General features: G+C 37.9%; 2 protein-coding genes across 4 annotated transcripts; one reads left to right on the plus strand and one right to left on the minus strand.

Annotated features, from left to right (window-relative positions):
- Positions 1–1,191: 1,191 nt before the first annotated feature.
- On the minus strand, positions 1,192–11,075 carry LOC103710165 (SEC12-like protein 1). Of its 2 annotated transcripts, XM_039134540.1 has the most exons (11): positions 10,859–11,075; positions 10,619–10,826; positions 10,439–10,536; positions 7,455–7,587; positions 6,964–7,055; positions 5,930–6,029; positions 5,741–5,813; positions 5,545–5,665; positions 3,871–3,990; positions 1,700–1,770; positions 1,192–1,618 (listed from the first exon to the last, which is right to left on the minus strand). In XM_039134540.1, exons 2-11 carry the CDS (start codon positions 10,796–10,798, stop codon positions 1,437–1,439), a joined length of 1,170 nt encoding a protein of 389 aa, XP_038990468.1. In that variant the 5' UTR covers positions 10,799–10,826; positions 10,859–11,075; the 3' UTR covers positions 1,192–1,436. The 2 variants fall into 2 exon arrangements, with proteins under 2 accessions (XP_038990468.1, XP_008794005.1); XM_008795783.4 differs by having other exon boundaries at positions 10,619–11,075.
- Positions 11,076–13,917: 2,842 nt separating this feature from the next.
- On the plus strand, positions 13,918–21,670 carry LOC103710164 (glycine-rich RNA-binding protein RZ1C). Of its 2 annotated transcripts, none has more exons than XM_008795781.3 (3): positions 13,918–14,002; positions 14,224–14,362; positions 19,427–21,670. In XM_008795781.3, the coding sequence occupies exons 2-3, from the start codon at positions 14,252–14,254 to the stop codon at positions 20,285–20,287; spliced, it is 972 nt and encodes a 323-aa protein (XP_008794003.2). In that variant the 5' UTR covers positions 13,918–14,002; positions 14,224–14,251; the 3' UTR covers positions 20,288–21,670. The 2 variants fall into 2 exon arrangements, with proteins under 2 accessions (XP_008794003.2, XP_026661647.2); XM_026805846.2 differs by lacking the exon at positions 13,918–14,002 and adding an exon at positions 14,954–17,402 and having other exon boundaries at positions 14,009–14,362.
- Positions 21,671–23,183: the final 1,513 nt, after the last annotated feature.

Here is a 23,183-nt window from a genome sequence, read left to right on the forward strand (position 1 = left end):
ACCGGAGTAGCCCAGATTCGAAACGCGCGGACGTCGATTAAATGTGAAGACCGGATGCCCCCCATCTGGTTTGTCTAGTGGAATCGTCATCTGTTCCATCGGTACTTAGGTGGTGCTGGTGTGACATACTCACACATGAAGGGGTTGCCACATTGGTGGAGCTCCCCGTGAGTAGGGAGGGTATGAGTAAAACTTATTTACCTATAGTAAATATTCTCCAGCAAAAAGGAGGCCTAATGGGGGCTACCCATATCGAATATTATCCTTCTCTCCCTCTTCTTTTCTTTTTGCCTAAGCAAAAACAAAAAAGCTGAGTACCAACTGCCCTCCGAGCTTGACTTCTCAAATAATAACAGTAATCCACGCGTCCACGCGTCTAGTTTTTCCTCTTATTCGATGGTAACGTTCAATGCGTCAGAAATCGAAAAGACTTAGCCGGTGAGTTTGACCTCTGCGATTCTTGTGCTCATTTCATGCCGACGTCTGTTTCCATTGTCTTCTTATGAGAAATATGGTGAAGTTGCTGTCAGAAGGAACCTTCGAACTCTCGCATGGAGAAAGGAATTCACACCAAGTTGGGGTTTCTTCAATTCATGATTGGAGAGGTCAAACATTTCCCATCTCCCGCTACAAGCCACCAGAGTGGGATGTATGTTCCATGGACATGGATGGCTGGTGATGGACTCTGAGCCTCTCCGACTCAATTCTGAGCTAACGAGAATCTAGATTCATTGCAGCCAGCTGAGGTAAGAGTGGTTTGTCTGTTTCTTTTGTCACATATCTCGTTTGTCATTTGTTTATCCAGTGCTATGTTGCCTTTCTAGCCAATTTGGCCAACATTGAAGCATCTGGTCGACTTGGTCGATCCTGTTCCTTTCATTAACCCAGTGTTCTGGGTCATTCCCTATCTTATCGTTGCAGCACTTCATTCGACACACATACAGGCTTCCAACCATCTTGGTTCTCTAGTGAAACAAACGAAGGAACGAACGTACAGAAGAAAGAAAGAAAGAAAGAAAAAAAAAACAAATAGACAGATGACAAGGCTGTAAAGGATCATTTAGTAATTTGAAAACCATCTCTCAACGATTAAATCAGAATTACAAGCTTCTCGTTGATTTTTCGCCAATGTGAAAAGACTAAAATATAACTAATAATGCATTTGGAAATTCTCTTGCAAAGGCTGCAGGGTGCTAGAAACATTTCCTTTTTTATTTAGAATGGAGGAATCATATAATAAATTCACCTCAGAGATATCAGACAATGAGCTTTCGAGTTCAAATAGATGAGCATAATTTGAACAAGTCACTAAAGCAAACAGAATTCTTGTAGCACACCAAGCAATGTTGCGATGTCCGTTTGGTGCGTTAAGACAATGATGTTGCCTTTAGAAGAACTTAAGGGTGACTGCAAGCTGATACTGCAAAGACAACTCCTCACCATGGGCCTTGATCATCCGAAAACTGAGGATCCCCGATCAAGGCTTCCATCAATGGCCTTGCAGGTTGATTTCTTCCAAGAGGGAAGTTCCAGAATGAATCCGAGTTTTCGTAAATTATATAAAACAGTACTGCTGAGGCCAAGAAAAGACACAGGAGTAGCAAGTAGATCTGCCACTCTGCAAGAAAATAGGAAAGAAACCAAATGGTCAGTCACTTTGAAAGGGTAGGTTATTAGGACATACAGGAAAAATATACACCTTTCCAATCTGCAGGTACATTCAGTTTCGTAACTGCAGCTCCCCATTGATTTGAAGTCGAAATCACAACTCTGGATTGTTTGTGAACAGGAATGTAAATGGTATCAAAACCAATTTGAAGGCAAAAAACAAAAACAATGGCAGAATGTTCCTAGAAAACATACTTTGTAGTATTGCTATGTTTCATGTTATAATTAATGATTAACCTTAATTTCTTTTCAACGAGAACAAATTCTTATTCATAGCAAGTCAGTATGTCTACATGCAGAGGTGAGGAAGGGTGAGGAGAAAGTGGAAACGAATCAACAGGAGAATGAAACATGGGACTCCTACTCTCAGAAGCTCATGTCCACCACCTGCCCCTAGTATCATCTACACGTAGGCTTTGTCCAATCCCCTTCCAAATCACTCGATAGACAGCAGTTTAAGGCACCAATTTTCATGCTGCTCATGTCATTACATTCTCAATCAAGCTACAAAATGCCACATAATTTTCTGAGATTGAAAAAAAAATTCACCATCAGGGTCTCAATCTATACAAAGTGGTAAGACCGGACAAGAAACCAGTTATCCCTAGGTTCTAAAATATTTGAACATGAAAACATTTTCTGGTCTCCTGTCAATATCTAAGCTTCATAACCTCCTTAAAACATTAAGAAATTCTTCAGAGATAGAATTCCAAAGGCATTGTTACTTAATGCAAGGACTAAAAACATCAAATTCTTCCAGGCAGAGGGGTTGGTTACAGAGCAACAGTAATATAGAACTATCATGAAGGGAAAAAATATTGTGCAAGATGGCCTCACAGAAAAACATTGCCGAAAGTGGAAAGAAAGAAACTGATGCATCCTTTAGCTCATTATTCGTGTAAGAGTGCCTAATTCATACGTGAGGCAGATGATTTTTGGAATTTTTTGGCAAAACTCCACGCAATTGTTCCAGTCCGATTGTACAATGACCTAACATATTCTAGGTAGCGTATATGATCATGATATTTGCACTTTTGTGAGAACTGTAAAAACAGAAAATGTCTTACTTTGCAGCATCACATGTTTCAGACAATGATCTTTTGAAAACAAACAGATCCTTCATATAACAATAACGAATTATTTGAAAATTAAAGCAATTGAACATTTTATGGTGCATCTCATTTAACTTAGATCATTAAAGTAAACACAAGTCATTTAAAATATAAAAATATTTCCACTGACTATTAATGGACTGAGATTATATTTATATTAAGTAGCTTAGGAGAATTTGCATTTTGTTGTCATGTACAAGAATTGAGTATAAAACTATTAGAAAATATGTCTTAGTCATATTTTCCAATGTTATTATCTTGGATATATTACTTCTTGAGATTTATAAAATTACATTTCAAGACATTGGTGCTTAAGCAATTGGGAGCATTCTGCTGTTGATGCAGAAACAATAAAGGGAGGGATCTTAAGGCAGCTGAATACCTCACATGGCCACTACTTAGGAGTTCTGACCCTTCATGCTCTCCTAAATGACCATCTATGACTACACTATATATTAGTACTGTTTCAAATAGGCTGTTTTTGAAATCAGAATAATGGCTTGTACCGAACTGTTTAAGGTGATTGCATGGTAAAGGCTATGCTTATCATTTGGTTGTACACAGCAAAGGCTGCTACATGAGGACTGGGGCAGTGTTAGTTTCCAAGCAGGAGAACTAAACAGAAAAGGGAAGGATTGTACCGAATAGCCTAAATATATTTTATGCACGGCATATCTAAAAATCAATTGGCTTTACAGTATTCAAACCAACTATCCATATTATAGTTCAAAAAAAAATACATATGTGCTAAACATACATCACTCAGTTGATAGAAGCTTTGAGGTATTACTTATTTTGGGGACTTCCACTAATGCTGAGTTCATGGTCATACCAAAAATCAAGCACAGTTTATTTTTATCCTTGAATTTAAATAATTGACATCATTTTCAACTTTCAGTCCACAACCAAGTGGCTCTTCTATATATATCTTAAATGAAAAGAGTATGTTTGGTACTGCCTATATTGTTACTTCATGACTATCTACACTTATATTTTCAAATGTAATTGTTCTTACAATTCCAAAAATACTTGAAAATAGAGAACAATGTTTAACAGAGGAAAGGAGCATGTTCATATTCGTGATTATTACCTTTCTGTAGGGCAAAACTCAATGGAGGAAATGCATGTGCCCAGATGAAGCTTCTTGCTCCAGTGACATATCACCATCTTTTTTACTTCAACTATGCAAATATCGCCATCTTGGCTACCTCTGAAATCAAGATACGACACCGTTACTCATAGCAATGACGCTTCTAAAGGCCTTGTCTTAGAAAGCCAGAATGAAGATAAAGGTCTATTAAATTTCAAATGGCTTCCAGAACTAGAAAATTTAGCATATTGTGGCCAAAAAAGAATCGTGTTCTGGCATCACATCGAAGGAACGTTGGGAGAAACCAATTTTGCAAGTGGGCTCAATAGATTGAGTTGGCATCATGGAGATGTATTACTGAAAGAACTCTCAACTCTGTATGCCTGTGTCACACAAACAAAAATGATAAAGAAAAACCTACAATGCATGCATGCAATACCTGGTTCATCATGGACCTAATCTGTTATTAGTTCATATTGATAGAAATACAAATGATTATAACTTACAAGAAATAGAAAATGGATCAAATGAGGTTGTCAATGTGGCCATAAGGCATTTAGACACCTCAACCTCTAACATATTCAATATTACTGTACAAACTAGTTAAACGTCTAAACAGAAAGCAACTTGGAATAGAAACAAAAGATTCTCATATTACAAGAAAATGCTAACTTGAGACATATGTAAATAACTTCTAGAGAAATATAAACCTTACATGCCTCCTTAAACCTAGAGCAATGCATCAAATGAAAGCAAGGATATGAGCATTATAAACTTCCTTCAGTGGCATTTATCATGTGCCACTAAGAAAAGGAGAAATGCCCAATAAAATGAACCATTTGACGATGTTATCCATTGGCAAAAACTATAATTTGTAGCATAGCCTGTCTAAAGTAAGTTTGTTTGGCAGTCTTTAAACTCTAAATATATTTATGTTTTCCTTCAGTATCACAAATTTAAGGAAGACCTGTTTTGAAAAACATAGATATATTGAATGATTTTAAATTTTATTTTATTTTTAAGATTTCTCTTTTTTTGTTTTGGGGGGGGGGGGGGGGGTTTGCATAGGGGGTTGCAGGGAAGGTGGTGGATGATGTTGAGGAATTTCTCTGACATGCTTCAGCTTGATGCACAGCTCTAAGACTTGCAAACAAATTTTATAAATAATAGAACCAAGACTATATATGACTTGAATCATTGAGCATTAAGGAGGGTGCTGCCACAAGAGATAGGTGCAATAAGTTTGTTCTCATGAAAGCGTAGTAAAAAGGAAAAGAGGCCAGAAATGAGAAATCAAAGTAACTGTAGGAGCTAAGACCAAAAAACAATAAAGCAACGGTTGTGATGGGGCATGCATAATGAAGATCTGAGGAGCATTTATGTATAGTCAAGAAAAATTGAGAAGCAAAGATAAACTAGAATGAAATGATGTGACACTACCAAAAAACTTCAACATAACACATTGCAGTTAATATTAATTATTGTTGAGAAAAATTCATGAAACCAGATAAATTGTTGAGGCAAAAAATGCTTTTGAGTTTTGATATTTGTTAGGCAAGGTGAGTAGTTTACAAACTCAATAAACAAAGACATGTGCGCTGAAACCAAATAAACAAAGATATATGCACTTGCAATCATAAATAAGATGACAGGGCAATAATTTTATATACTTACAGTGCAAGGTACTTTCCATCCAAGCTAACTGAAAGTACAGAGATGGGTTTTCTTAGTAGTCTTTTGTGTCCAATTCTAGTCCATGTGCTGATATCCCAGACAGCAGTCACCACATTACCACCTGTTTTGAATAAAATGTAGGTGGCAATTAAGAGAAAACTAATATATTGTGTCTCAGGTTCATAATCAAGCTTACCTTTTTGAACAGTGCAAAACAGAAAAGGCTTCATCCCATCCCTGGAAAATCGACAGCATTCAATCTTCTCATCCTGCAAATGGAACATATATATAATACAACATAGAATACCACAAGAAAATTGGCATTTCCCAAACCAAGAAACCCATAATGTTGAATTTAAAATTAAGAAAAAAAGAAAAGCTATACCGGGGTACGAGTCAAACAGACCAATGGAACACCATCACTTATCTTCCACACTCTTGCAGAACCATCAATAGACGTTGACACTAAAAACTCCGAATCTAAGCTGAAGCAGAAACGTGAAAGGAAAATTGTTACGTAAGCATGTAAATCTATGAGAAGAAATGCAAAATCATTCTTCATATATAAAATTCTGAGGTTGTTATTTGTGTATGGTATCTCTATCAAACTCTTGACTATTAGTATTCTATATGGTTGACACTTGGCAATAATATAGATGTACATGTTTGCACAATAGTCACGAGATATTTATATTATCTGAAATTTACAAATTTTTGGTACTCCTAACTATCTACATTTAAAGTACTTCTGTGGCAATAATATTACGCTCCATTTATCAAGTTGTCACAAACTTACCAAATAATCTTCAGTTGTTAAAGGGTATAGTTTGAAAGGGATACCAGTTACTAAGCAAGTTCGTTCAGACATCAAATCATTTTTCATAGCCTACATAGGTCCTACATCATATTGAAAGATGGAAATTAGACTCATAATAATTATAGCTTGGAAGCATTCTCAGCAACATTGGTAGGCCTGAAATACTTTGCAGCCAGTCTACTCAAAAGTATGCCTCATCAAGACAAACTTTCTCGGAATTAGACTGACAGATGTTTCTTTTAGTTTGTTCCCTAGCAATTTCTCTTTATAGATAATGTTTAAAATCTAAAGGCTCCAACCAGTCTTGTAAAGGTTTGGATATATTTTAACTAAATACAGATCTGAAGTGCCTGTTTGACTATTAAGATGGGTGGACTCATGGACCAGATCAACAAATGTGCAAAGAAATGAAGTAACTAATTATGCCCACATAGAAGTTCGACATATGGTCTTTTATAAATGCATAGCAGGAATTCGTCAATAAATTTAACTCTGTAATAAGCAAGGAGCATATCGACCAACAATAGAGAATCAGAGAGAGAGAGAGAGAGAGAGAGAGAGAGAGAGAGAGAGAGAGAGAGACCACAGCATGTCATGCCAACCTGATATCCATATCTCGGAATGATTTATGAGCCCTTGGTTCATCCAAGAGAACTTGCAGACTTGGCCATTGAAATATCCTGAGATGTCCATCCTATGAACAGCAAAAAATCATGTCAAAGATCAGAAATTCTATAGCTGTTTCTAGCTGGGAAAAGCAGTGCATGCATTGTAGTTCTCTGTTTAGAGAGAGAGAGAGAGAGAAGATAGATGTTTATTGGGGAAAACATGAGATTGCAATGCTAAGAAAGACATGTAGTTTGATATTCTCAAATTTATCAAAGTAAGCAGAAAAGGTTGTTACAACTTGATTTGTGCTCATGATATATAAAACAACGCATATCACTTGAGATAATACAGCTATCATGCAAAGCACAAAGAATATAACAAACAGGTAATGGAAAATTTGATAGTAGTTATACAGTAAGCTGAGTAAATGTCTTTAATGGTCCAGCAATCCAGGTGTAAAATATGGAGTGAAAGATAGACATACCATCCCACCAGTAGCAAATTTCGAACCATCCGTGCTAAAAGCCAGACACTTCTGAGGACCAACAGACTGAATAGGCGGAAGATCTTTTGCCAAAAGCCTTATGTCTATATCTTGACTATTCAACTCAAACAATCTGTATACCAAAAGATGATTTGTCCTTTAAGGTCCTTTTACAGTTCACTAAAAGCTAATCATATCTAAAGAACCAAAAGCAAGATACAGAATTTCATAACAAAATATAGAAACTGTTGTGATATCAATTTGAGGTCTTCGCTGATTATTCAATTGAAACACAAATGAGATCTCTACAGCAAAAGTATCAAAATTAATTTAGTCTTGAACTCTTTGAGATTAATGGGGCAAAAACAACAAAAATAGAGCAACTATAGCGAGAAATAAAATGGGGTAAAAAACAATTCGAACAAAATTATTAAGGGTTACTTGTCCAAAGGTAAACAGGTGGCACATATGCCTACTAACCCGTAGTTGCTAAAGTTCAGAACTGGGCACATCAAATGTTATTTTTGGATCCCTTCTCATCAATACCTTTCCTCACCCCCACCCCTCATGCACCTAGTATACCATATGATCTGGACTTGTAAAACTAAATGAACATGTTTTAATGAAATTTTCAACTATGATTTCAAAGCAGATGCAACAACCAGATGATTGGGAACCCATAATTTGTTGAACAACGTACTCATGTCGCAGCATCCAACAAGTGTCAGAAAGTCTGTAGTTTTTGATGTAGTGAGAAATCTCCAAAAATGAAGAAAAAAGGTAAGCCTGACACTTACTCAGGATACAGTTACAGCAATATCGATGGAACTGGAGAGCTGATAGCAAAACTAAATACACACACAAAATCATCTAATTCACCTTATACCGGTACTATATTTTTGGACAAAGCAATCTAAGGAAAAAAAATCCAAAAGGGATGATAAAAATTGGGATTGGGTTGACCCTTTTGTTCTTTCTCATGCAAACAAAAATGTCAGAAAGACTGGGTAGGCAACCTAGCAAACCTTGATTCATGAAAAGGCCAAAGAAGAGGCTCAACAGAGACGTTTTAATGCATGATTGAAGTTTGATCCACAGGTATCCTATAAAAAACCCAGGAAGTTTTAAAAATAAAGAAGTTTTGAACATTGTAGGCCTCATGTTGTTCCTTATTCATCATTTTATCTTCCTTCACTGCAAGCATTAGGCTATATATTTCTTCATCCTTTTACTCTTCCATCCTGTTGCCTTCTGCCACAAGATTTGGGCAGCATATCATGATAATACAAACAGCAACCTTCCAACCATGGACGTATGGTTCATGAGTGTGATCAATTAGAAAAATCCATGTGATTACTTTTTTCTTGGGCGCACTTAAGGGAGACAACATATGCAGCCATCTGGATGATCTGATACATAGCATCTTTCTAATCTATGCTCAAAAATGCAACCTTTGATCTCTCTTCTTTTCTGCCCATTCCTCTGTTATAATTTTAAGTAGAATGTGATTGATCATAGAATTAAAACATCTGCCCCAAAATCTCTTGTCAACACATGAAATATTGGTGTATTCTAGACTTCCAGGAACCCTTGCACGAGTTGCTTAGTCATATCCTTTTTTCTTGATTGGATTAGTGAATCAATTGAGTTGTACACCCAGTTTATGGATATAGAGCTTTCATATGTCCACCTATAGTTCAACAAGAATATCAATGGATTTGCAATTACAGCTCTTGAGACATCTATATCTCATGTTCAACTTAATTGAGTTTCAACATCTTCATCATGACCACCTCCATTTCTTTAAATAGCCAGGACTGAAATGATCCTAATAAAACTTGTAGGGACTTTGAAGTCCCATTATGCATCTATATAAAAGATTGTCCTAAAGCTCTTCATGCCCACTTTTCCTCGCAGTCTTCCTCTTCTATATGATCCAAATAAAAGATTGTCTCGATGTTTTTAATAATATTTTGGATGGTCCAACATCCCTTTTCATTAAATAATAATAAAAACTCAACAGTGCATTTTAACTATTAAGGCTAGGGTTTTGAATATCTTCATCATAGCAACATCAATGTCTTAAGATTGCTTTGGCTGAGTTATGCCAATGAAAACTGCACATAAATTCCAAAGGCCCATCATGCGCCTGATTAAAGTCCAGATGGTGCTTCTAGCTTAGCTTTTGCTTCTCAAGCCATACTAATTGCAAATGCTTAGTAAAACCTATCATGTGTCAGGGAGAAAACATGATCTCAGGTTGAATCCACAAGTGTTGGCTCTAAAGTCCCCCAAAAAAAGAGTACTGAAGCAAGTGAGCCCTCACTGCAAAGTAACTTTCGCAAATGAAACAAGATCTTGAAAGCCTTATGCCTCCTGTTTTCTACTTTGTAATATGTTAAATACCAGGGATAATCATCCGATGACTTCATAAGATTTGACATGTACAAGATGCACTCTTGTTGTGCCCTTCCTTTGAAATCAAAATATCAGTTGGTCTTCTGTCATGAACCATATCAGAATTCTGCAGCCAACTCAGAATTCTGCACGTCGAAGGGTCTTTCCATCTGTCTTAAGAAATAAAAAAAGAAGAAAAAAAAAAGTTTATCGGCTACGAGTGACTTATATCCAATCTAACTACTCCCATCCAAGAGTTCTTGGTTCCAGTCTAAATGGGACAAATTTGAGACTTCCATTAGCTCGATATCAACATACAAGTTAATGCAAGTGGAAAATCCCACTAAATCCTACAACAGCCCAAAACTGAAAATAGAAATCTCAGACTCTTCAGAATGCATATCCATCTTTTTTTAGCATATCAACAAATGGAAATTCATTAAACACACGATAAAAAGATCCCCTTATCAAAGACAATATAACTGTTCCATCCAACATAATTAAAGGCATTTCCAGAAATGTGTCCATACGAATAGAACTATCAACGAGTTACAATCTTCCCTTAGTAAAACATAAAGTACACTCACTTGCATCCCTTGGCCGTAGAGCAGACGATTTCATCTCCACTGGGGTGCACCGCGAAGCCCAGGGGATCCCCTCCCTCTTCCCTAATCGCAAACTTAACCTACAAACCAAAGCAAGAAGTTAATATAAGCAAAACGAGAGTCCAATAAGGGGAGAAAAAGGAGCGAGGAGAGAGAATTGACCAAAGGAGCAGGGGAGAGGGAAGAAGTCTTGGCATCAAAGGAGAAAATCTCGAGCAGCGGAGGGACTGCGCCGCTCCCCGCCCTGCCCATGATCACCAGGGGCCGGTTCTCCGGCCGCCGGATCCACGCCGCGCACGTCACCGGCCCTTCTTGCCCCGCCGCGAGCTCCTCCCTCTCCATGGTTCCCTCTCTCTCTCTCTCTCTCTCTCTCTCTCTCTCTCTCTCTCTCTCTCTCTCTCTATCTGCCTTAATTGCTCCGCCCTTCGCCCCTCCTTCGCTTCTCCTCAACCGGTCTCACGCTGTTCCTTCCTTCCCTCCTCCCTCGCGTGTTTGATTTTATCATGGGCGTGGAAGAGATTTTTTTAGAATGGGAGAAGAAACCAACGGGGAGGGGGGCGATAGCGATGAAACCCAGGGCTCTGTGAGCTAGGATTGAGGGATATTCGGTGATGATGCCGCGTCATACCACGGTGCGGGGGGTTGTGCCGATTTAGCTCTTTTTGACTTTTGGTGCGTCAGCATCCGTGGGATTTGAGTTGTATTAGTGCGTGTTGAATTTAGTTAGTCCGTAATCTCAAGATAAAAAATTTTAGGATGCATTTGGTTTATGATCGGAATCTATTGAGATTTGAGTTGTATCAAAATTAAAATAAAAATAAAAAAAAATCGTATCAATCAGAATCAAAATTGAAATAGAAATAAAATATAAATATTAAGAGAGAATAAAAATTAAAGTTTGAAGGACCGAAATATTTTTTATTTTTTAAAAATTAGAATGAAAATAAAATTTTTTCCAACTAAGCTTTTTTAAATCAAACAAACCCTCGGTTTCTATTGCAATGATAGAATATTAAATAATATATGCTCTAAGAGGTAAATTGAACACGGGCAAGTTGAGTTTTGCATCACATTGTAAGTGAGATACACTGTCTCATCGACAAAATTTCAAAGGCGGGTGATTGCATTATTTTTTAATAGAACATCTTTGGATTTGATTTTGATTCTTTATTTGTTTAATGCCGAGCCCGATGCCATCCACCCACCATCTTTTTGCTTTTTTTTACCTAAAAATGGAAGCATCATATATAACTCGTCATCTCTTTGGCTATATCCATAGACATTATGTATGATACATCTATCAGCTTTGTGGTAGAAAACTAACTACTAAACCCCGTGAGTGGAATAATCTCTCGCTCTCCTTTGTTTCTATTCATCAATTTCTCTGACAGCTGGCTGGATGCTGCCATTGCTCATCAAAACCCCTGCTGCTTCTCTCCTTTATCGACTTATAGATTATTCCAAGGTTAAAGAGACTATTCCAGGGCTAAAGCCTCTGCTGCTTCTCTCCTTTATCAACTTAAAGACTATTCCAGGGTTAAAGAGACTATTCGAGGGGGGGAAAACACGGTATTCCATCGAAGCGAAGTTTAGATTTAGGGCCCGAGGGCCCCTGCTGGCGTTGGGAGCAGGCCCCCATCATCGTTGTTGCATTTATTGTTGAAGCTCAAAATTGAATTTTTTTTTTAATTTTTATCGACTAATCTCCAATTGTTTTAAGTGTTTTCAAATACTTATTTGAGATGCCTCTTTTAGAATAGTTATGACTTTTTAGAAGAGAATATTAGCTTCCGAAAAGATACCGTATTTTTTGAAACATTACCCCATCTTTCGAAAAAATTTTCCACAAAGTTCTTTTATTTTTCTAATTTTTACTTTCCACTTTCTATCTTCTTTTATTTTCTGAGCATTTGAAAGAATCGGTTGGATAAAGCCTTCCGGCAATCGTTCTTGCAAACCTGCACTTAGAGAGCGAATCACGTTCTTAGGACAGTATATATCGCACGCCTCAGCAAATTTTTTTCCATCTTCTAGATTTCTTTTAGTGAATTATTCTTTTATAATACTACTATAAAATAACGATATAGTAATTTTTAGATAAAATATTTCCAACTTTTATCACCGGTTCATCTGAACGGACTTTAAGAATATACTCTTCTATATATTTATCCTTTGTTTCATTTTAGTTGCCCAATAATATATTGTTTCCTGCAATTATTTTAAACCCAGTGTGGCCTAGGTACTTGCATGCACATTTGCTCTCTATGGGAGGTTCAGACTGGCTATTATATTGCAATTTCTGGTGGAGAACCTGTAGAACTCCTGCCTAGATACAGATATAATTCCTCGTCAGCTAGAGCTTCTGGAGAGCTACCAGCCAGCTGCAGAGAAAACAGGTACCGATTTGAACTCCAGGTTGCAGATTCTTCACATGATTCTCAACAAAAGAAAAAATTATCTAAGTACACCCTCTGCCTGAGTGACTCAGAATTCCCCCTGTGATGTACATTAAGCTTTATTATTTTTAGCTGCACCATATCATGCAATGTAAATTATGATGCTCATTCTCTAATCTTCGATGTACTTTTTTTTTTAAAATAAATATGAGGTAGTGTTGTCCCTGAGCTAGTTGGGACCGATTTGTTTTTTTATGTACAGAGTATTTATTTTTATATCTATACCTACGTATAACCTTTCAATTTGTCCATCAAATTTTTATTTTTTATAAAGTTCTCATTGCTGACCTAACTACTCTGAATAATTTTACGAGCTTCAAAGGCAATGGATAAGTTTTGCTATGTTTGGTATCATTATCACTTTTTTTTAAAAAATAAAAATATTTTTTTATATTTTAACAATCAAAAATATGTCTGGTTTGAGTTTTTTTTATAATGAGGACCGGTGATGTAGCTAGAGATGAGGAGAAGTGTCAAGAATGGGGCTAAAGATGTGGTCGGAAATGATGAAGAGCTCAATATTAGATGGAGAGACGATTAAGAAAGCGATAGAGGAAGGAAGAGTGGGGCCGGGACCGGCAATGTGACTGGAGAGGAGAGATAGCTCGACATCGAGTGAAGGGATGGCCAAGGTGACAAGTTTGAGGACAAGATCGAGTGGAAGAAGAAGAGAAGTCTGAACAAGAAAAGACGTCTAAAGAAATTGGAATAGAAATAAAATAACTAAATATATTAAAATTGAATAACTAAATATATTTTTTTCATCAAATCTCGTATTTTTATTTAAAAAAATAGTACGGAGTTTTGCTCAAGGATGTTCCATTTTGGGCAGTCCATGGTCTTGTCATGGTCAACCGGCCCGGCCAGTCCAAACCAAAACCTGCCGCGTCAAGACTCAAACCGCGAAGACCCGGAGCGTTACACGCAAAGAATCCTGACCGTCCGATAGATCACCAAAAGAGATGACCTTTTGGGCATTTTAACCTAACTATAGACTGCGAGACAGTCTACCAGTAGCCCCACTAGATAAATAAATTAATCGGGCCCGACTGAGACCTAGGGTTTTCGCAGCCGGGTCTTCTTTCTCTCGGTAGGGTTCCGCCCCTGCTCTTCTCCTCGAGCTCTCTCCCCTCGTCTCTCTCTATCCCTTTGTTTCGATCCTTCTCCATGGTTTCCGAGCGTTAGCAATGGAGAGAAGGGTTGGAAGCAGGAAGTCTTCATCTTGACTAGAATTTTTTCCTATTTCTAGGGTTTTATTCGATCGATCTCAATCTTCCCTATTTGTCTGGATCCTTTTTTTGCTTCTGTTAGAATTTTGAAGGAGGGATCTCTTGTGGAGATGTCGCACAAGGAAGAGTCTCGTATCTTTGTGGGAGGCCTTTCATGGGAGACCGGGGAGCGACAGCTGGAGCAGGTGTTCAACCGCTTCGGCAAGGTTCTCGAGGCCCAGGTTTGGCTTGTAACCTCATCTCGATTTCCCCCTTTCTTAGTTCGTATTATTCTGGATTGTATGTGATTTGTGATTTTATGAAAGATTTTCTTATTTTTTAGGAATTTAAGATCCCATGTTGGTATGATTGCTTATTGACAGAATCATCGAAAGTTCAGGAAAGAAAAAAACAATTAGGGACCTGGATATTGTGTTATCTCAAAAAGCTGACCTTTTTATTCTGTTATGCTGTCATAACGTTCCTCGCTGAAAGAATTAAATTGATTTTAGATATATTTATTAAAATGAAAAATATTCCTGTGATTTGTGAAATTTAAGAAAGTCTGAGGGTTTTGAATATCATCAGAAATATATGAAGTTCATAAATTGCATTATCAGAAGCATTTTTTTTTTCTTTTTTGAGGTAGAAATGATCGTATATGTGATTTTGCAAAATTGATGGTACTCATCAGAAAGGAATGCAAATTTACTGGTTGTCTACTGCAATAGAGTCACTTTGCTTATGTTCTTCATGCCAATTTATTTTTCTTTTTATATTTGTCATGGTGGCTGCTTGTTGATTTTCCTTTTTCTTTTTTCCTTTTCTTTTAGAATCTGGTTATGATCACTTGATTCACCTTAGATGGATATTGTGGTACATTCTTGGCCTGTTAACTTGCATCAAATTCCCGGAGGTTGTCTCACTTGATCAGTGGTGTGTGAAAAGAAACAGAGGGTCTCAATATGGCTAGCATGCACAAAAGGATCATGTTCACCACATTTAGATATGCTGAATGTGAATTTATGTGAAGCAGTTATGTTCAGTTACCTGCTCATTCTACATTGTTCCGGTTAGCTGGGAGCACTTGACCTTGCCCCTATGTCAGTCAAGCATCCTTAGCTCAGCTTCGAGGATCCACCATATCGTGAATATCAGTTATTTTTTGTGTTGGCCAAAGCAGTTCCGTGTTGTGGTTAAGTTGTCTATTGACAATGGGGACTTGGACTGGATCAAAGATCGTCTCAAATCCTTCCTTTTTGCTATGGTCTGAAAGAGCCATTTTGTGCCATGTAGTTAGTGTCGCCAGAGTGATCATATGCTGTTATGCCGTATTGCTAATCAAACTATTACTTTATACCACTGAACATCACAATAGAATTTTGTATGCATGAGAGACTATTTGCCTTCTATGCTTCGCTTCCTTGAGAAGTTCATTGTCAACTGGTTTGTTCTGTCAACATGCGCAGTGGGACTCATAGAAGGTTCTGATCAAATTGTTTATTTTGCAACAAGGTGTCTTCTTTATTCACCAGACTCATCTGGGAGGAAAGACCAGTGTACCCAAGATGCCACGGTCTAGGATGTGTATATGTCTCACTTATCTTCTAGGATCAGCATCAAGGGATATGCAGGACTTTCCAAATAACTTGATAAGATTTTGCTTGGCTCCATACAACTCAGTACCAACTCAAGAAATTTTGTTTGCTAACCTCTGTTTTTTGCTGAGGAAACTCATTGTGGTCTTGCTTAGATAATTGTCCTCGGTGCTGGTGATCAGTGCAATTTGGGAATGACTTCTTAGCTATAGCAGTAATATCGTGTAGATAGCAGTAATTTGATGCCTCTATTTTTTTTCTTTCATTTACAATATGAACTAGACAGCAAACTCCATTGCTGCCGGATTTGCAAATTTTGGTTAATTTGACAAGCTCATATTTCAGCCCAATTAGTGCAAATGCTGGTTGCATAATTTTGGTTACTGAAATTAGATTTTCCTGCTGTTCCATGCTGGTTGCATAACTTTTTCCCTTTCCTTTCTGGTTACTGCCAGATTGGTTTGTTGGAGCAGTGTGCTGCTTGGTTGGTGTTATCCAAGTAGAATGCCCTTTATCACTGAATTATCTGCAAGGATATTGAGACCAGTATTAGCTGAAATGTTGTCACTTATGCACAGATAGGCCATGTGTACTTGCTCCTTATGTTCTATGCACTTTCTAGGACATCCAGTTTTGACAAGTACTTGGTGAAAATGTTCTTATGATTGCTTCTGTTGGTCATGAGCCCAGGTGAGGTGGATTGCCAGCGCTATCATAAGGCCTATGATCAGTATACCTGTAGTTTTTATACTGATATCCTTGATAGTCTGTTTATACCAGATGAATGAAAATATTTTGCAGTTTCACTGGTTCATATGTGCAAAAATTATCCTAGTGGAACCATCATCTCAAAAATGCAAATCATGTGCCAATTTATTAGCCTGTGGCCATGCTTGTCGTAAGAGTTGGGTGATAGTTGTTTGTTTTTAGTAGTTTGGGTAATTGGTTGGAGCCTGGAGGCTTTGTTTGATGAAGAGAGGTTGCTTCAGTCTTTTAGGCTTAATGATGTGACTTGGTAGCTTTTCAACTTGGGTTGTTATTGAAAGATCTGATGTTTTCTTCAAAGCTTCTTGACTCTCAGCTAAGTAGAAAATTGTTTTTGGAAATTTCATCTTTAACTGCACTGGCTATTTGTCTTCACAGAATTACAAATGTCGGTTAAGTATCAGCATTTGGAGTGCTGGTAGCATGACAGCCATGATGAGAGCTGGAAGAAGTATGAACTTTTGTGATGTGGTTGAGCTGTTGGTAGTTTTTGTCTATGGTACTTGAGTGATTTTTACTGATAATATATGAAAATATTTGGCCTCTGATGAGATATATTGCTTAATGGAATGAATGCATCAGTGGAAATGTGTTGGTCAAATTTGTTAATGGATATTTTAAAGGGCCAGATTCAAGTTAAAGTGTATCTTGGAAATTTGGGACCTGTTATTCCTGTTGATATTCGGGTATAAGTTATGACCAGTGATTTGGCTACTTTGTCTGGAAATGAGCTGAAATACATGCCATCTGATGAATAATGTGTGACATTCTGTAAACACGGCTAGACTCGTCAGGGTAGTCTGCGGCTTCTCAGTAGAGATGGTATCAGTTAGAAATGTCTGAATGTGTATTTGGACCCTGGGACTCGCCTTCATTGTCGCATCAAAAATATACTGTTTATTTATTTATTATCGTTCAGGTAATTGACATGTCCTATTATGGATAATCAGATTGATTATGAGCTAAATATCGCATTGGCTCTTTCTCCATTTTTCTTTGATCATGGCAATTTATTGGTATATAATTACATCAATTACTATTTGGTTCTTCACCATAAATTTTTCCCTTTCATTTTTGATAAACAAGAGAGTCTTGCTTAGAGATTACTTAATAATTCTTTATTTCAGTCTGAACTGTCAGTTTTTTGTACACCAATGACAAGTTGTGAAGTGAACAATTTGTTTCCAAATGCCATTTGTGTGATTTACTTGAGCATATCCAAATCCTCTCATTTTGTTCCCTCCATTAGTAGTTCACTTTTCCTAGGTCTTCAACATATCTCATTTCTTTAATGATGCTTTACATTTTCTTTGCAATTATCCAATCGTAAAATACATTTTTCCTAGTTTTCTTTTTTTTCCTCTCTCTGGATTGTTTGAATTCTGCAATTTGCAGCAAACATCTAGAGCAAATGGAACAAATTGATATTTAGTATGAAGCTTGTGCTAGCATATGTACAAGGTAAGTTCAATGCATGTCTTACCACTTGGTAGACTTTTGCCCTTTGGAGAGGTATCTTTATGATTGACTAATTTGTGACTCATGTATCATAGTGTCCAAGTCATGGTTTATTGACTGGAATCATTATAAGAAAAGTTCCCAATTTGTTTTATACATATAACTTTGAGTTTAGATATGTTCGTTGAGTATCACAATGCGATTTCATGTTTCCAGCAATATCTTATTGGGCAGACATTGTTTTGGTTTGATCTATATTCTCAGCTATGATTTCCACTTTTCTTTGTTGTTGCAATCATGTTGAAAACAAGGCTGTCAAGATTTTGACATTTAATTCTTCTTGTAGTTTTCAATTTCAACTGATATGAACTGTTTTAGATGAACAAAACAAGTATAATCATCACTCTGGAATCGGAATAAATATTTAGTAGGTGCTATTTTTTGTTTTAAGCTTAACATGGATCTTGTTCCACATTCTTTTTTCTCTTAATAAATGCATTCACATCGAAACTGTATCATGCTATTTTTAAGTCCTGCGATGAAAGTTACTGAACCAAAGCAATCATTTGCTGTTCTTTTTTGTGAATTGAAATGGAGTTGCATAGGCTTCCATTGTTCATGGGGATCCTTTTTGTGTAAAGCCTATCATAGTCTGCCATTAAATCGTTAAAGACACGGAGTTTAAAAATACTATTCTCTTTATGTTAACTCCTTTAGGCACTGCAAATTATAGAAAAAAATCAGTGAGCTATTTTGCTATAAATTTGGTAGCCAGCCAAAAAGTTAGTAGCTCATTTTCTAATTTCATATGCAACTTATTTTAAAGTTATTGACTATTTCCAACCAAAAAAGAGGCTTAGGTTAGTCTATACGAGTATTTTAAGTTCTTTGCTAGTAGATCCATGGGATACTTTGTGATTATGCATTTGGTGCTTTGCTTTGGTTTATAATTTCTAGCTTCTATCCTCATGTTAAAGGTACTATCTTTGTCGCCTTAATATTATCTTTGTCTTCTCGTCATATCTAACTACAAAATGTAAGATCATTATAGCAGCATTTTTGTCTTTGTTGTGATTGCTATATTCTAAACTAGCTTCGCTGGTTAAAGGTAGAAAATAATGTATTTCTCATAGGGTTGCCAGCCTATTGCTTGGATGAGATTATTTACAAGATAACCAATGCAAAGCAAAGAGTCATTCTCCAATATATTTTGGAGGTGGTTACCACCGGTTGTTGCCCATAGAGATCAGATGCATCCTAATGCGTGACTTGTATTGCTTTTTTATTTTTCGTTCTATGCTTTTGCTATTACAGATTGCACCATTTAGTCTGTTTTAACATGTTTACATGACATATTCTGTAACCATCCGGTGTCCAAACACGTGACATCAAATTACCATTAGAACAGTTACAGTCCCAGATTTTAATTTCTGCTTATTTCATTTAGTTTGCTGTTATTGTTCTTAGCATTACTGCTGTGTGTAGGTCATGCTAGAGAGAGACACCGGCCGTCCTCGTGGATTTGGATTTGTGACCTTTGCTGAACCACGGGCTGTGGAGGATGCTATCAGAGATATGCATAACCAGGAGCTCGATGGTCGGGTCATTTCGGTGAACAAGGCCCAGCCTAAGATGAGTTCAGATGACGACACTGGTTATGGTTATGGTGGTGGGAGCTACTCGTCAGGTGGCAGAGGAGGCTATCGTGGTGGTGGAGGTGATGGCTTACCACCTATAGGGCGCAGTGACTGCTTCAAGTGTGGGCGTCCAGGACATTGGGCTCGTGAGTGCCCTTCAGCTGGTGGAGGTGGTGGAAGATTCTCTTCTCGATCCAGGTTTGGTGGGGGGGGTGGGCGTGGAGATCGTTTTGGAGGGCCAGACCGCTATCATGACCGTTACATGGATGATCGGTATGATGGAGGCCGTTATGGGGACCGTGACCATCTTGACAGCAGAGACAGTAGGTATGGTGGTGCACGTGATCGCTTTGCCAATGACCGCTATCCACCTGGTGGTGATCGGTTTTCTGGTGATAAGTATGGCGGGGGGCCAGAGCGTTACCCGCAAAATGGATTTGGCAAGGAAAGAGGTTATGACAGATATGGACCAAGGGGTGGCGGCGGCTACGACAGAGGTGCCCCAAGGGGTGGTGGGGGCTATGACAGAGAGGGACCAAGGGGTGGTGGCGGCTATGACAGAGAGGGACCACGGGGTGGCAGCAGCGACAGATATGGAAGTGGTGGACCTGCACGTTATGAAGGGGGCAGTAGTTACAGGGACAGACCTGGGCCTTATGATCGGCCCAGTAGGGGTGGGCGCCCATCATCCTATGACGATCGTTACTAATGCATGTTGCTTGGTGTGTTATGGCAATCGCAGCTGGTGCATGTAGATTGCATTAGGTTACTACCCTGGGTGCTACGGAATTTGGTATGTTGATATATGATTGTGCATGTGATGATATATTTGGATATGTTCCAGGCCGATGGCATGATTATGTTTTGTTTTTAGGACTCAGGACTATGTTTATCTTTTTTGCTTCCAGTTCGTAGAATTCGCACTGAATCTATCTTTCAAGCTGTTGCTGCTTGGTCAGTTGTGTGTTTTCTAGGCAATGCATATGGCTTCTGGTTCTTGCAGCCCTCTCTGCTGTAATCAGAATCTTTGTTTCTCTCAGACTTCTAATGCAGCATCTACAGAGGGATGAAATGAGCATCATGGTGAGTGTTTTTAAGTCGAAAATTTCATGGATCATTGTGATGAAGGTTATCCTTCAGCTATTTGTCATGACAATGCTCGGCTGGTTTGAGATGTTTCCAGTGGCTTTTTGGGAAATAGATCCGCGAATAGTGTAGTGGTTGTTTGATCAGTTCTCATTGCACATGGAAGCTTCTCGGATCTCTGATGGAACCGATGAAGATGCCAGCAACTGAGCTGATAAATTTGGTTCTAAAGTCCTGTATTTGCTTACAGCAGCAAAATGAGAAGTTGCTGCGGAGAAGCTTGCAATGATCAGGATGTTGACCAGCTTTTTTCAAGTTTTGCACCTGGGTTTTATAGTACTGTATATTCAATTGCTCTGGACTATATAACCTTAGAACCAACGAACAAGGGTGCAGAAATTCTCAAGAACAGTGAGGATTCTTCTTATATCTTGGTCTTGTTCAACTAATTGGCCCCAGTACCCAGTAACCTGTTGTGAAGTTTGAGGTGATCAGGATATGATGATCGTCTGCCTTTAGTTTTGCACTTGGTTTTATGCTCTGGAATTAGTCGTCTAAATGGATCATGTGACCTTAAAACTCTGGACTAACAAGGACAGACTCGGCTTCTGGAGAACAGTGAGGTTTTCTCTTAAAGCCTGATCTTGAACATGTTTAATGGTTCTGCCACCCAGGTCCCTGGGGGTGTCTTAGCAGGCTCGTGCAATTGCTAGAATCCAGTTTTGAAGTTTGATGTCTACATTGTGTCATACGATTGTTGGTGGGATTTATAATCGTTGCTCCAGCAGTCGCAGTTCAGCTGCTGATCCATCAACTATGATGGTTTTTGGTCTTCCAACCGACCGACATGACTTTGATAGTTTCACAGTAGGATTTATCTGAGACAAGACGCTTGTTTAATGATCGGAGAACTCTCAGTTCTTGTTCAGACGAAGAACCTTCTTTGTCTGCATGGTTGTGTGTAACCATTCAACTTATTGTTGATAAATAAATCAAGATTTCTAAAGGATTGCCTTTGCATGCCAAGTTGTTTTGGTTCCATGTTGGTGCCTTGGTGCACTCACAGATTCATCTTATATTCTCAGAATGTCCTTCACCTTCAGTTGATGAGTATTTGGTGTTGAAAGCATGTGGAAGAAAATAAACTTCACATTTTCTGACTATATTTGATTCCGAAAACAGGAAATAGGATGAGGTTGATTTTTTTTTTGGCTTATTTATTGTATCTTATTTATGCAAGCACTTAAAAATATGTTTAAATCACATTTTTACAATGATTGAACATGGGTGATTGATTCCCATGAAAAAATGGATTATTTTTGGCCCTTCCAACCTATTCCATCTGTCCAACTTAATTGTTTCTTTGTGTTTTGGAACAAATGCAGCTTCTAGTTTATTTTAATCATTTGACATTTGGGACTGCATCAAGTCTTTCATGCAAAGCCTCATGATTTTTTGCAGGTGCATTAGTTGCTTGATGATTATCTTGATCTTGCGATCATTTGCAATCTCGCCTAATCATGGGCAATTACTTATCTCAAAAATAGATTGGGGGATGATCACCTGTTCATGCAATGCGTGAAAGGCTAAACTCCATGAGTTGTCGTTTACCCATCATCATCGATTTTTGAACGTTCCCATATTCTTTAGCGGTCTGTTTATGTGTACAAGGTGTTGCTAAATGACCTTCCCTTTTCACTCTAGTCCTTGCACTAATAAATGAGCGCCAAATAGTGTTAAGGCAGACGAATGAATCATTTTTCAATTGAATTTTTCCGTCTCTAAATTCTAAGCATAGATCATTTTGTTCTTAAACTTAAAAGTAACCCAAACAAATCCTTCTCAAAAAAGTTCTATTGTTCTCTTTCCAAAGCAATAAAATTTATAGAATATGGTATAAAAGTTGGTCTCTTCGGCAGGATTGCATGTAAGATTGCCAAACGCATAGCAGAAGGCTGCAACCTATTCAATGAAAAGGTCTTACAAAAAGACACCAGTTAATCCTTTGTTAAAAATAAGCACGGTCAGTCTTTTAAAAGATTACTAAGAAGTTCCATATATAACATGTCACGCCCCGGATCCGGATCCGTGACACGGCCGTGCTATTGCCGACTACCGCCCACAATAGCACGCAGCCTCATACCTGGGAAATAGGGTAGTCAAACCAACCAAATCTTTTCATGTGTATTCATCTAGTACAACATGCTGGTCAGTACCCAAATACAGAGCTTCTACGTAGTTTATATACACAAAAGTATATACTTGCTTTACCCCAAAAGAAAGAAGCGCTAATACCAAATTAACGTGTCTCTGGCAGCTATCAGTGGTGAGGATCTGAAAGAAAAAAAGTAAATAAACGGATATGAGCTACACGGCTCAGTAAGTAATCCTGCATAATCCTACCGGATCAACCAGTAGACTAAACATGTAAATCAGGGTTTTGAGAAGCTGACATGCATGTTTATCTAATAATCATCATGGCATAATAAGTATGCGATTTAAACAAAGCAGTAGTGCAA

The sequence above is a fragment of the Phoenix dactylifera genome, chromosome 16 (genome assembly GCF_009389715.1).
Source record: "Phoenix dactylifera cultivar Barhee BC4 chromosome 16, palm_55x_up_171113_PBpolish2nd_filt_p, whole genome shotgun sequence".
Taxonomy (NCBI): domain Eukaryota; kingdom Viridiplantae; phylum Streptophyta; class Magnoliopsida; order Arecales; family Arecaceae; genus Phoenix; species Phoenix dactylifera.